This window comes from Typopeltis vanoorti, chromosome 11 (genome assembly GCF_054136105.1).
Source record: "Typopeltis vanoorti isolate ZY-2024b chromosome 11, IOZ_Tvanoo_1.0, whole genome shotgun sequence".
Classification (NCBI taxonomy): domain Eukaryota; kingdom Metazoa; phylum Arthropoda; class Arachnida; order Uropygi; family Thelyphonidae; genus Typopeltis; species Typopeltis vanoorti.
In genome coordinates this window covers 32,813,662-32,829,547 of record NC_143559.1, presented here as the reverse complement: position 1 = coordinate 32,829,547, position 15,886 = coordinate 32,813,662, and the positions used below count along the sequence as shown (strand labels likewise).

At 34.9% G+C, this 15,886-nt stretch overlaps 1 protein-coding gene across 1 annotated transcript in view; it reads left to right on the top strand.

The window, feature by feature from the left end:
• LOC150101422 (uncharacterized) overlaps positions 1 to 15,886 on the top strand; it is a 274,314-nt gene that overhangs the window by 212,034 nt on the left and 46,394 nt on the right. Inside the window, exon 27 of the mRNA XM_090400110.1 lies at positions 10,205 to 10,295. Within this exon, the coding sequence (XP_090256236.1) occupies positions 10,205 to 10,295 (91 nt within the window). The remainder of the gene's footprint in view (positions 1 to 10,204; positions 10,296 to 15,886) is intronic.

The following is a 15,886-nucleotide window of genomic DNA, read 5'->3' as shown; positions in this document are numbered from 1 at the left end:
TTATTATCTGTTTGGAAATTTTGTAATGTACTAGACAGCTTAATGGGATTTACAAATAATTTAACAATTCCCTTACACAATTCCAACACAAAATTCTCTGCTTCTGAATTCAGTTAATAAACTTCAGTACATAGCACATATGGAATACATATTATTACATGACAAAAGGAAATTTTCATAATTATGTGCTGATGTGCAGGTATCTCCTTAATTAGTAATATTTAGTTAAATCCTGAATAAAGAATTTGCTTATAAAGTTCTCCATTCAGGATCTAACAATAGGCATAATTTTGATTGATTTACACACAAGAAGATGGAAGACCAGACACTAATAAATAAATGCACAAATTACAACATTATTTCTTTAAATTAATTTGTTTTCATAAATCTCGCGGCACTCTGGTTGAAAATTGCTGCTCTAGAACATTACAAGAGTGAGAGTCACTTTTAATTAAGACAAGTGAATGATACACCCAAAAGATTCTTCTGTGTAGATTATTGAGAAATGACTGTTGTAACGGTCATCACTTTCTGTTGTTGTTCAGTTTACAGTACTAAAGAAACATCATCAATTATTCAACAACATAAAATGTATATATTGTAACATAACTACAAATTTGTTTTAGCAACTGAATTTGTGTAGGAAAATATCACAAAATAATGCCAAAATACTGTAGAACTGTAAAGAGAAATTGAAATTAATTTTTACTAGATCTCCCAGAAGAATGCTACTAACACTAACATTTTCCCACTAAAATTCACACATCTGTAACTTCATTTGAAATAGATTTATTCAAAATATCATTGGAATTATCATTGGGAAAAACAAAGAAAAAAATAGTCACATGTTCAATGTGTGGACAGGATGGTAACAAAGGGATTATCCATTGAGTTAGACTATACTATCAGGTAACAAGACGAATTCAAGATATATTCACCATACTACACACTTACTATAGTGAGAATTGACTGTATGTGTGTATACATCTATACCAGAAAATGATTGCACTACATAATATATAGTCTTCAATATGCACACCAATTTAGTACTCCATAGTTATTATTAGTATAGCAGTTAGAATTGAAAGAGGTACAGGAAGATGGTCTGATGTTAAGTCAGGTGTGTGTGACAAGGGTGTACATTATCTCCAATGTTATTCATCATCTATATAGATCACATTATGAAGGAAAGTGGTATTAAACCTGATATCAAAATTAGAGATATTAATCTCTGCTCTATGCAGATAATATTATACTTCTAAATAAATCCAGTAATAAATAAATAAATACATTCTAAAAAAAAACAAATTGAATAACTGCTGTAATAAATTTGGTATGAAAATCAGCATTAAAAAGACAAAGACATTGAAAATAGGCAGAAACATTGAAAACATCAACTGCATCCTGAATGGAGAACCTATAGAACAAGTAAAGCATTTCAGCTTTATTTAGGCATAATTTTTAGTGAAGATGGTAAAATAAATATGGAATTAGACAACAGAATTAGTAAAGGCCAGTATAGTAGAAAGTCAGCTGAATAAATTTATATGGAATAAGAAAGAAATTAGTTAAAACACTAAATTAGCAGTGTTCAAACTAATTTTAACTTCTGGATCTGAGAGCTGGGTTAGAAATAAAACTTGATCAAAGACTGGAGAGCACATATTATATATGAGAAAGATTAGAAGACTGAAAACAGATGGCATCAATTGCAGTATCACATTAAAGATGAGAATATTAGGAAAGAACATGAGTTTGTTAGCATTTGGGAATGTGTTGGCAGACTAATCTCAGGTGTTATTGCCACTTAAACAGAATGGGAGAGGAAAGATTAGTTGAATAAGTGTTCTTTGCTAGGCAGGAAAACGACCCAGAGGAAGACCAATATGTAGGTGGATTGATGCAGTAAAAAGTGCCTTACAAGACAGAAATATAAGACCTGATATTATTGGGTTGTTGACAGATCACAGGCTAATCTGGAGGGAAATTGTTGATAGGAAGTTAGTAATGATGTAACTTTTCATGTAGTACTATCATAAGATCCTGCGCATTCCCCTGAGGGTATATGTCAAGAATTTGATGATGATGATGAAAAATTAATAAAGAAATTAAACAAAAAATTTTACTTATTTAACTTGTTACACAGCAACAATACATATGACAGCAACACGTGCAAAACTAAACTGTTTTTTTTATCAAGCTTACGTTGCGCCGACTGCCTCATAGTGGCCTCTAGTGACAAATTAATATATGATAGTGTTCTAACCATTGAACAATGTATAAGAATGAAATGCCAGGAATAGAACATTGATGAATCGATAATAGTGCATTGTGCTTTAAAAATAACACTTATTTAAATATAATTAATTAAAACACATGCCATTTGAGAATGTATAATTTGTAAACTATGAAGATACATAATTGACAAAAAATGTAAAAGAGGCTGCACTGAATACCTAAGAAGGCTGAACCCCCATATGCAAGTTTCCCATCCCTGCTATAGACTATGATTTTGAGAGTTGCGAGAAAAAAGTGAGTGCAAGATGGCATTAACGACAGAATTATATTAAAAATAAGGACATTAGAATGAAACTTGACATTGTTATTATTATTACGTTACATCTCCATGGAGTCCAAGGACTCATTGAGCAAGAGTACTCTACTCAACTCCCTGTCTCCACCACTTAAACCACCAACTACACAGAACACTAATTATCGACAACACGATGCTATCTACTGCCTACCACCACTATTGATATTTTTTGTCTGTAAATTGCATATGTTATCCTGGCCAATTTGTCTGTATGCAGGATGAAAAACCTGAGTTTTCATGAGAAAAAAACCTGCTTCCTCTATCATTGGCTAACTCACCTTCAACTGAGAAATCCCTTATAAATATTTCCAGTGTCTGAAGAAAAAGTTAGAATATCTATTTGCTTCTTGTGGACACTGTTACTGAAAATGGATTGGCAAAAGAAAGCTGCACACCACAAAGTGCTAATACAAAATATTCAAAATAGCATTTTTCCAAGTTTATTCTCTACTCTCCTGCCATTCCTTTGGCTGTTTTACACCAAGACATTACTAGCATCTGCAGAGATAATCATCGCAAATATATTGGGCATTCAGTTTCATTGGGTTTGGATTTGGATCCCATCCCTTCTTTTTATCATGGAATTGGAATCACTTTGTGATAGTATATTTTATTCTGGTTAAAAGATTTTCAAGCAGCCTTTTTTGCATCTATTTATTTCATTTGATCTGCCATTACCCATTTTGGTTGCTTGTCCTGGATAAATGTAGCTCTCCACTTTGTCTGTGACTTTCTTTTGCAATTTGATGTGTTGGTTGTGTCAATATTAATTTTCATCCACTTTGTCAGGGTGGATTTGTAATCCTGCTATTCTACAGTGCAAGTCTGTTTCATTCAACATTATTTCTAGTTTAAATGGTTGATGAGATATCAAAACCATATCGTCAGCAAACAGGAGTGTTTTAAGATTCTTGCCATCTATATTTAAACCAGGAAATCGCTTTACAGCAACTCTAGAAAACATTCTCAAAAAAAAACAGGTTAGTTTTTTTGGGAATGTTTTCTAGAGTTGCTGTAAAGAGATTGGAGGGGATGATATCTCCTTGTCTTACTCCTCTCCTGAGAGGTATTTAAGAAGGTTTATTAAAAAGAGTAATCTGGGTTTCACTGCCAGTATATATGTTTTGAATTAACTTGATATATGGTTGTTCATGCCTTGATCTTTTAGTGCCTGGAAAACTGCATCATGTTCTACTGTGTTGAATGCTTTTTTTTTTTAAATTGATAAATAGCAGACAAAGTGGAAGATGATATTCTCTGCATTTTTCAGTTAGCTGGTTTATTTTATGCATATGATTGATTGTGGATGATCCTTTCTTAAATACTGCTTGCTCTTCTTTTGATTGTACTTGATATATGGTTCTTATAAATATTTATAAAATATTTGGGACAGAGGATATGTTGGTCTGTAGTTGTCAATATTCTCTTTTTCTCCTTTTTTATGGGTGAGGATGGTTTTAGATTATTTCCATTTCTCAGGTATTTTACCTTCATTTAGGTAAAAAAGTGAACCACATTGCTATTGTTTTATAAAGAATATTTCCTCCTGCCTTGATATCTTCTATTCTTATTTCATCTGTTCCTGGCGCTTTATCTATCTTCATCTGATTGACTGCATATCATACCTCTTCTAGCAGTATTTTAGGTACTTCTTTCTACTCAGTTAATTTTATTGGAGTGACATTTGTGTAAATGAGTAGAGCTTAATGTAGTAATTCTGGGCATTTTTTCCATTTCTCTTCTGTTTGTTTTCTTGATATTCTGTTCATCTAGAAGAGTTGGTAATATTGTTGGTTTCATCCTAATTCGATTAATATATTTCATCCTTTCTGATAAATCCCACTCCTTTGTTTTTCTGCTTCTTCTTGTAGTTTATTTGGTGTAATCTTCTTATATCTTTATTCTCAGTAATTTGCTAATTATCATATATTCTAAATGAGTATGAACTGAATTTTTTAACTCTCTTCTCTTACATATCAGTTGAAGAGTTTCTTGGCTGTATGCTCCCTGTGATTCATTTTGTAAATTCTGCTTGTGTTTTGAATTTGAACTGGTCTTTATCTATCTCTTCTTCCAAGCTCCAATCAGTCTGTTTTATTAGTTTACTAAACTGATCCCTATCAATACATTTTAGTTGTTTATGGTTTGATATTGCTTATATTTTTGCTTCCTGTCTTTTGTATATGTGAAGAATGGCTCTTAATGGTCCATGATCTGAGTGTTCATCACAGTGCATTTTTCCAATTGTTGCAACAATTTTTATGATTCTTTTGCAGTTTATCAGAATGTGGTCAGTTTCATTTCTTGGAGATCGCCATGTTTATCTTCATCTAAAGTGCTTTAATAAAAAGTATTTATTATATAGAGTCTTAATGTTTTTGGTTGGCCCACTTGAACAATCAGTTTTTCTACTCTTTTCTGATAAATTTTTACAAGGTAAGATAGTTTTGATTTGTTTTGGGCCAACTTTTAATCCCACTCCACCAACATTGTTTCCTGGATGCGATTCACCAAGGAAGACCTGGTAAACCTACCATTTTGCAGTCAGGATAGCTTGTCTTTTTTTGTTTTATGTAATGTCAGAAAATCAAATTTTAGGTTATCATTGTCTTTCGCAAAAAACTCTTCTTGAAAGTCCTTAGCCAAAATTCTCGTGTTCAATGTTCCAAGTCACGAGGTCAATTGTTTCCATTGCAGCCTACCACCTGAAAGATTCTTAGAATCCCCCCCCCCCCCTGCTCTCAAAACTGCCACCTTGGTTTGTTTTACAAGAACTGTGCAAGACTTGGGACCAATGTTTTTGATAAATTACCATCTTTGCTTTGGACAAATATCCCAATTCTCCTGACCAGGTTCTGAAATGTGGAAGACAGTAACCTTCACATACTGAGGCTATGGATGCCACCACCATTGATCAAAAAAACTGGTTCTTCCTCTACCATTCTTTAGATGCTGTCTAATAACATCTAGCTAGTAAGGCCCTCTTTCGGTTTAGTGATAGAGTACTAGCCCTCTAGTACTTGTCTGTTTATTGACCTAACTTCCTGCTGGGGTTTGGCACAACCTTCCATTAAGTGACTTGACTTAATAGAGTCCACCTCTTGTGAAGAGCCTGGAGCTGGGATGGATGGCTAAGAGGTCCTGCTTGTAAGAACCTTATATGGCATTGTCACATCCCCATTTGGACCTTTTTTAATTAATTAAAAAAAAATGTAAGTCTGTTGGTTGTTGCAGTCCATGGTCTAGTTGAACTGCTTTCTTCATTCATGTAGAAACAGGCAATGACAACTATTCAATCTTTGATTATGATGTCAACTGTCTGAAGAGAATTAATTGGATGGAATTGTATATGAAGGATCATATTAATCTTATATATGTAGTCTTCAGGACATGCTTAGTTCCTGGTTCATTGTTCAGATGTTTTCCAGTGCTCCCCTCCTTATTAGCCTCCTAAGCTTAGGTTTCTACCTTTGAGTAATCCTTATCCCATGGAGCCAGGTCCCAGTTTTTGAGGCCCCATGCCTACTCACTCTACATTCAAGCAACTTTTTTTGGACCCATTTGCACTTCCTGGCATTTGTCATGAACTTATATAGAAATCAGACTTTCTAAGAGGAAAAGCTACTTCTTGACTCATGAGATTGACTCACTCACCTTCAGTTGAAAAAGGACTTTCACTTGTTTTATAGATATTCAACTGGTCACTGGAAAGATTCCCAAGTCTTTTTCAGCTACATGGCATAATAATTTTGCAACTGAAAAATAAAAGCACTATGGAAGTTCGATTATTTTCTCCATCGCATATTACACCCATGATTTGTAGGCATTTCTTATATAACTGTTTTTTTGTGACTCATTTTATGACTCACCATAAACCAGTGTTCCCACCACAGGTATCCCTTGATAATATGTGGCTTTGATTAGTGCACAAAAAATTATTGTGGCCATAAACTTGATATATGCGGTATCAAATTTGATTAGTGCACCCAAAAAGTTTGAAAATAAGCAAAGCGTTAGACTTGGTCAATGAAACCAATCAGATCATGCGGTATGAGTCGTGCTCCAACATTAGTAACTCACTCTCAGTCTCAGTGCTTCAATTTATCAGCAGAGCATGGCACGTACAGACGTATATGTGTATGTATTACAGTGTATACACTTACGGCCTATCTGCATATCACGTAATTTTAAATTATGTAAAGCATTACCCTTCATAACCATGGCCTCAAAAAAGTGTAATAAACAAGAACTTATTACTTTGAATACCAAAATTGACATTATTAAAAGGTTTGATAACAGAGAAAGCAATGCAAACATCGGAAGAGCTCTAGGCTTTGGTGAATCATTTTAAATAAAGCGACTGAGTACCGCGAACAAGGCAAAGTGGCATTTGCATCTTTGAGTATGCGGTGTACTAGGAATAGAAGCCCATTAATGATCAAAATGGAAGATTTACTATTTCTTTGGCTAGAAGATTGTAATCAGAAGCATATTCCCATCGACAGCAATAATCTTAGGCTCAAGGCTTTAAGCCTTTTTTCTACACTTAAAGAAAACAAATATCAAGATATGACTGCAACATTTTTACAAGTAAAAACTGGTTAGAAAATTTCAAATCTCGATCTGGAATGAAAAATGTAAAATTAACAAGCAAAGCAGCAAGTGCTGATAAAGATGTTGCAGCCAGATATCCAGCAGAATTAAAGAAAATAATCGAAGAAAATGGGTACGACGATCGTCAAATGTTCAATGTAGACAAAACTGGCCTGTTTTGGAAGAAAATGCCAACAAAAACATTTTTAGCAAGAAAAGAACGAACCACACCTGGTTATAAAGCATCCAAAGATTGCTTAACACTTTTACTTGGAGGTAATGCCGAAGGTGATTTCAAATTAAAGCCAATGCTAATTTATCGAACAATGAACCCAAGGGCTTTTAAGGGCTGTAACAAACAATCTCTTCCAGTAATATGGGAATCACATAAAAAGGCATGGCTTACCAAACAGTTGTTTGAAGAATGGTTCACTTCGCATTTTTGTCCCGCAGTTGAAAAATACTGCAATGAAAATAATTTAACTTTCAAAGTTTTTAGTATTGGATAATGCCCCTGGACATCCCACCTCACTTAATGATTTAAATAGTAATGTGCAGGTTGTATTTTTACCACCGAATACGACATCTTTTATACAGCCTATGGACCAGGGAGTCATTTCTGCATTCAAGGCTTACTATATTAGAACTTTCGCCCAGGCAATTCAAGCTACAACTGGAAACGATCCAATCACTCTAGAGCAAGGGTCGGCAAACTTTTGAGACGGAAGAGCCAAAGCTGTCCCTCACAACAATTTAAAAATTATTCGAGAGCCATAAATATATTTTTTCAAATAAGGAAAATTTAAAGTAATATTATAGTAAATTTATAGTAATATATAACAGGTTATAATATTACTTATATCTTTATTAAATGAAGAGAAAATCACACAAAAAATTGCTCTCATTGATTTTAATCAGTGTGAGCAATGAGCTTGCATTTTCTTACAAAGTTTCTATATGTCCGTTTGTAACTAATCATTTTTAATTTAAGGCACGATCTTCCTTTTGTGTTCTTATGTGGTGTCTAATCTTGATGTTTCTTTCGCTATTCATCATGATTTTGCAGCTTGGAACTGATGATGGAATTGAACTGATGGCATCAATGGCAATATCATATTAAAAATGAGGATATTAGGAAAGAACTTGACATTGTCAGCATCCAGGAATGCGTTAGCAGAGCTAATCTCAGGTGGTATGGTCACTTAAATAGAATGGGAGAGGAAAGATTAGCAAAACAAGTGTTCTCTGCCTGGTTGGCAGGAAAACGACCCAGAGGAAGACCAAGATATAGGCGTATTGATACGGTACAATGTGCCTTAGACGATAGAAATATAAGATCTGATAATGATAATATTGGAGTCTTGACAAGTGACAGACTGATTTGGAGGAAAATTGTAGATAGGAAGTTAGTAATGATGTAAATTTTTCATGTAGTACTATCATATCCTGTACACCCCTTGAGGGTACATGTCAGGAATTTGATGATGATGATTCCAAGTTGGCATCGGTAATTTGGCTCCTCAATTTACATTTAATGAAATTCATGTTAGAAAACGATTGCTCACATAAATATGTCGACCCGAAGATACTGAGAACACCAAATGCAAATTTTTCCAACTCGTGATATGAGTCCGGAAGACTATTTCAAGTATTGAAAATCATTGAGTCTGCCTGCGCTCACTTATTAGTCACTTTGTTGCTCTGCAAATTACCTCAGATGTCGAGGCATCCTAAAACCTAATCCTAATTAGTTAATTTGTTTGGCTGCTCTACCTACCATGTGCTCAACTATCCCCTCTACTCCCTAGGTATACCCCCTCCACACTCGTTTTCCCCTCCCTGACATCACGCAGTGCCACGAAGTTTTGCGAGACCTATAAAACAAATGAAATTACCATTATGTGAATGAAATCCTTTAAAAATTTTATAAATGAAACTATGATAGTTTTATTTTCATTTTCAATTTTACTTCAGAGTGACATGTACATACCCAAAGAGACGCATGTGGCTCACGAACCACAGTTTGCCGACCCCTGCTCTAGAGGAATTTTGGAAAAAATACGATATTAAACAAGCAGTTATAAACATTCACGAGTCTTGGGAAGAAATGACAGCCAACTGTATGAGAGCAGTCTGGAAGAATTTTTTGCCTGAATCTGCAAATAATTTTGGTAGTTCTCTTAATCCGTCAATGAAATTATTGATAATATTGTTTTGATTGGAAGTGCTCTTGGCTTTGAGAATGTCGATTCAGAAAATATTCGGGAATTATTGGAATCGCATTCGAAAGACCTAAGTAACGAAGATTTTCTTGGAATCAAACATCAACAGGCATATGAGGAGGAAGAAGAAAAGGAAAGTGAAGAAATGGAAGATGTATCTAACGAAATCACTGTCAAAGAACTTGAAGAATTGTTTAGGACAATTGAGAAGGCAAAAGAATTTATACTAGAGATAGATCCAAATGTAGAGAGAAGCATGAACATTAGTCACGGTTTAGATAAACAAATCGATTGTTATCTCAAAATCATGGAGGAGGAAAAAAGCTACCACTGTTATAAAAAAAATAAATATTTAGATAAGTTTTTATATAACAAATATGTATAAATAAAATATATAAATACATGTCACCTTAAAAAATAAAGGATGTTTAAATTTTTATATTTTGCAGAATTCATTATAATTATTATTCTCATTAATTCTTAACATTGAATAATGCGGTTTTGATATTATGCGGTGTCCATCGAGAATTAATTAACTGCATATATCTAGGGATACCTGTATATTCTTATTATGTTCATTCACATCTTCCTGACAAGTCATATAAAAGCTGAATCATAAATCCATAAAACAAGTAACAAACTGGTTACCTGTTTCATAGATTCAGGTAAGCAGTATGTAACTGTAGACAAATAATATGTAACTGTAGGCATTGTTATGAAGTGGGGGGGGATGTGTTGATTTTATTTTTTTCATATTGTTTTTGGAAATAGTTAATTAATCATATCTTTATTTCAGATCCTGTAAAAATAAAGCATGTGGACGTTACTTTAGCTTTCAAACATAGTTCACCTTATAATGCAAAGTCCAGCATCTCTAATATCAAAAGGTAAACTTTGTTTTTGATATACCGTATATGTTGGCGTATAAGACGGCTCTCAAATACTACAGAAAACCCCTCAAAATCATGGGTCATCTTATACGGCAAGTATAAAAAGGGAAGCTTAAATTCTTTGATGAACATTTAGGTAGTTACAATACATCGTTATATAAGAAAATAGGCGGTGTTTATAAACAAATCAGATTAATTTTTTATTACATAAATTTATTTAAAATATTACAATAGATGTAAGTCTTAAAAAACAAATAATAATTATTAACCTCAATTTTCATGTTAATTTTCTTCATCATCTGTTGAAAATAGTTCTTCAGATTCATTGTTTAAATGATTGTCATATGGAGTCCGGTTCAAATCCGGTGAATTGATTTCATTTTCATCGTCATCAGTTCCTCACAACAGATCATCTCCTGTACCATCCATAAGATTAGAGATACCACACTTTTTAAAAATATGGTATTTTAATATGGTAATTTAAAAATTGCACAACATATCAAGTGATGCAGCGTGCATAGATCCACCGTTTTTAAATGATTTTTCACCAGTCAACATCCAATTATTCCACTCCTCTCACGTGTGATCTTTAAATGGTTTGTTCGAGCAGATGTCTAGTGATTGCAATATAGAAGTTAAACCATCTGGTATAACAGCAATTTTTGTGTTATTTTTTCTAGAAGACTTAGTATTCTCATTTAAATGACTGCAAAACATATCCCATATTAATAAACTAAAAATATAATGGATGTGCATAAATATAAAAATAATGGATATAACAACAATACCTAATGTTGCATTAATACAAGAAAGAAGAAATTTGGGGGGGGGGGATCGTCTTATACAACCGACATAAGCTTAAAACCTAAAAATAGCGCCTAAAATTTAGGCCTTGTCTTATACGCTGATCATCATATACGCCGACATGTATGGTATATATATATATATATATATACATGAATGCAGTATTTCTAGAAGTAGTTATCTTTTTCCTTTTTTTTTTTTTAAATAATTTTAGCAATACACACATACACAATCTTGTCATAAATACTGTACTAACTTCTGCACAACCCAGTCTGGCCCACAGAATTGTGCAGTCCCAGTTCTGTTAGTGGCCCTGTCCTCAACCAAAATTCACATGTTTATCAGTAGAGACAGAATTGTCTAGCTGTACAGGTTAACATGCAGTAGGAAGATTATGTTAACCTTGTAGCTATAATAGCACTTCGCAAGGTTAGAATGTAGCCACCTATTATTTTCAACATGCTAAAAACACTCGAGATCAGTAGGATGTTTGTGTATTAGACTCTTAACTGTTATAATGATACAGAAGACATCTGACTGCCAAAGAACAGGACGACCATGTTGTGTTAGGATGAAACAGCTTGTGAGGGCTGTGAAGGTTGCCTTTGCTGTAAATCTTGTGAGAACACAGAAAAGTGATGTCACGAGAGATGAACATTTCACAGAGAACAATGTCACGTGTACTAACTCATGACTGGACACTTCCTAATACTACAACTTATGTGGCTGAAGGTGATAAAATTATTATTATTCAGGCCTCCATGGAGTCAAGAGACTCATTGTGGGAGGTTCTTCCTAGGAAACACAAAGTCTATCATATCACTCCTCGAACTCATTGACCGTTGTCGTGTCTACTTTTTTCTTTAATGTACCTTTCTTATCTCTAAATACTCTTCTGGCCATATCTCTGATAAGAGTGAAGCTGTTGTTTTGTGAGACAAAGAAATGCAAATGGCGGATGCCAATTTCTTTTTCTCAGCACTGGTTCTATCTCCCTCTTCAAACTCAGAGAAAATTTATTTGTATAAGCTGTGCCACTCTGAATCCTAGGATATACTAAAATATAAGACCAAGGAGTTAGAAACCAGTCAGTGTTCACTCTTCTCAGCTAAAATTTTATAACTTGCAATCGTGACCTTAAATTAAACTGTTTCCTGCCTTTGTGTGGTTCGTTGTATCTTATGAGCAAGTGCAGTAGTTCTAGATACAGGCAAGAAAAAGTTCATAATAAAACAAAACATTTTAATTACACTGATAAATCATACAATACATTTAGAAAACCTTAGTCAATTATTCAATTAAAACTTTACATATATCATTAAACTCTCGTACACATAGTTAATTAAACACTCTCCAAAACAATTATATCTCAGAACACTAAATCTTAAAATTTAGTCACTTAGTCTCATCTCTCTCTCTCTCTTAATTACACATAAAATTCCATTCAAGATTTCCCCTTAACAGTCCTATTCAATTAACACATTTATATCTTTCTTAAACCTGAACAAAACTTAATTAATTTTCTTTCAAACACATTTACGAGTCATTGACATATTCTCTTTCAAAATAATCAGCTACAGTTCGAGGAATGTCTCTTAGCACACAATTCAAATCTTCTCATTTAATTCTCTAAGTAGTAGACATAAAGTTCACCTTACCAGTTTGCTGCATTTTCTACTTAGGCCATTTCAGATCTTGCATCAGACTATTACCTTGAATGGATGCATTTCTTCACTTCTATAGGACTTCTACAAGATTTCTCCTTATACTCTGACTGGAATTATTCAGTGGTTTTCCACCATTTGGATCTGCTAGGCTTTGTTTCCGACTGGTAATTTCTCTTTGTCATACGGTCGTATCTTCCATGAACAAAGGAAACCCACGTGGTGGCTCCATACCAGTCGGACGTCCGTGGCACCGGAATCAGCAGCAGGAAATGTCTAAAAAAGCCCTGTTCACAGCGTTGCATCTGCTTTTAAACCATGCGCAGTTTCTCTCCGTCATCATCTGTGCATGCGTCATACGTTCCTTACGTCTCGCTGCACTTAACGCCACTTGCGGAATCTTCTCAAAACTCTCGTAACTTTATGGTGGAAGGGGGGGGGGGGAGGCACCGTAAAGTTACATAACAGATATACTGAAGTTGGCCATTTCACATTTAGCTTATTTCTTTGTTTTACTTTGGTCCAGCAAATGGTTAGTTGTTCACATATTAAATTCATACTAAGTAAGATATAAAAGACTAAATTAGATTTTTATACAAGTTTCTTTATTTCTGTTAAATCATTATTTTTCCTATAAGAGTGATGACAATGTTAAGTCTTCTGACTTAAGAAAGGCATCCTCCCTCACGAAAAAAAAATTTCAGATTTTTTTTTTTTATTCCTTCATGCTTATTCCTCCTCGGTCTGGTACAGAAACCTCTAGATCTGTCACATATAAAGTTTACACCGATGGTTCTTGGACGCTTCTGCCCTAAATTTTCCTCTGTTTTGTCTCAGTTAAACAATTTACCTCAGCCATTGGCATATTTTGAGATTCATTCTGTTTATTTCCCACAATTACGTATTCTTCAATTGTTTGTGTGGGATTACCTTTTCTCTGCACTCTTTCACTATGTGATCTATCATTCCTATTCCTAATCTTGTTTTCATGATTCTCTCCACTAAACCATTTCCTTCCCATGAGACATATCTCGTTTCTGGAGAGATGATAAGAGAACTTATACCTCTCTAGGAAGTCAGTTCCTAAAACTACCTGAAATTGTGTAAGGGATGTCTTAGGGAGAATCAGCAATTTTCCTGCCAAACCCACATGTTAAAATCTGGCAGATATAGGACTGCCACATCTGCACTATTACTGATAACCCTTCCCAGCTTCATCTGCAAACAACTGAATATCCCCTTGCAATCCATTGACAATGTCATTGATATAAAGGTCCCAGTACAGAGCCCTGTGGAACTTCACTTGTAACCTTCTGCTTCCTGGATATTTCCCCTACCATACACAACTCTCTGATACCTATCAGACAGCCAATCCTGAATCCAGTTGACTAACCCGACATTTAAACCTATGTGCTGCAACTTAAATATTAGCTGATCCTGTGGTACCCCATCAAATGCTTTTGCAAAATCAAAAAAAATGGCAGTATATGCCTTTCCCTCATCAACTGCTCTTGTCACCTTATTATAAAAGGCAATCATATTACTAAAGCAAGAGCGCTCCTTAACAAATCATGTTGATTCTCACAGGTAACATTACCCTCATCTCTCCAACACTGTATATAGTCTCTCACTAATTTCTCCACAACTTTAACAACTACTGATGACACACAAACTGATCTATAATTAGACACTTCCAGTCTGCTACCGCCCTTCTGCTGCGGCACTATCTTACCTTCCTCCTTCCGTTCCTTGGGTATCTTTCCCGCAGCCAGACTTTTATTGAAGAGCCAGGTCAACGGGGCTTTCGGTTCTTCAGCACATTCTCTCAAAACCCATGGTGAAATACCATCCAGTCCCACAGCTTTACTGGTATCAGAGTATTCCATATTTGGAACACACTCTCCTCTTGCACCTCTAAACCTTGAACCTGCCCTATCTCTCTAGTATTAAAACCTTGTTCTCCAGGATGAAATACTCCAATAAAATGCTCATTGAACAACTCCACTATGTCACCTGCATCAGTCACTCTATTCCCATTTTTATCCTGCACTGTCATTCTTCCACAATCATTTCTCCTCCTACTGGCCACATAGCTAAAAAATTCCCTAGGATTTTCTTTGGATCTTAGTGCCAATCTCTTCTCATATTCCAGTTTTGCCTTCCTTACCATACTAATCACTCTCCTGGCCTGAGTCATATTCTTTATGCATCTGCTCTCCACCCCTTCCCCTTATATCTCTTCCATAATCTCTTTTTCACCTGCAGTTTCTGTTTGATATTGTTTGTCATCCACTTTACACCAGATTGTGTCTGCTTCTTCACTCGTGGAATACAGCTTACTATTGCTGCTAACAAATATTCCTTCATAATTTCCCAAGCACTAATGTTATCCTGGCCTTCCAATTCCACCCTTCATGGAACTGCCCTAAGTTGATATCAGACTATTATAATTACCTGCCTTATAATTCCACATACTTTCCCTTTTCTTTGATCCTTCTGCATGTCTATTCATCTTCGAAGTCAAAACCACATGGTCACTCTCTCTCCAACTGGGGAGAAAGATGTCATCTCAGTTTTTATCAGCTCTTCTGATGCTATGACTCTTGAACCTCTTGTTCCCTCTATTACATGTTGCCTAAGACATTTGTCCCTCAAGAATTCTAGAAATTCCATTCCCTTATTACTACATGCATTTTCCTCTTCCCAATTTATACTGCTGTAGTTAAAATCATCCATAACAATCATTCTTCTTGCACTTGCCAAGCTCAACAGCCCAAACATCTCCTGCTCTCCACCCTCTGTGCTCCTTGGCTTGTAGCAACACCCCCCCCCCCACTAAATAACCTGTCTTGCCCACCTCTACCTCAAACCATATGTTTTCAAAATCATCAGTGTCGCTGCCTTCCAAAGCCTCTTAGAGGATATAATCATCATCATCATCAAATTCCTGACATTTACCCTCAAGGGGTGTACAGGATATGACAGTACTACATGAAAAATTTACATCATTACTAACTTCCTACCTACAATTTTCTGCCAAATCAATCTCTTACAACCTTGTCAGATCTTATATTTATATATCTATCTTCTAAGGCACTTTTTACCGTATCAATCCACCTA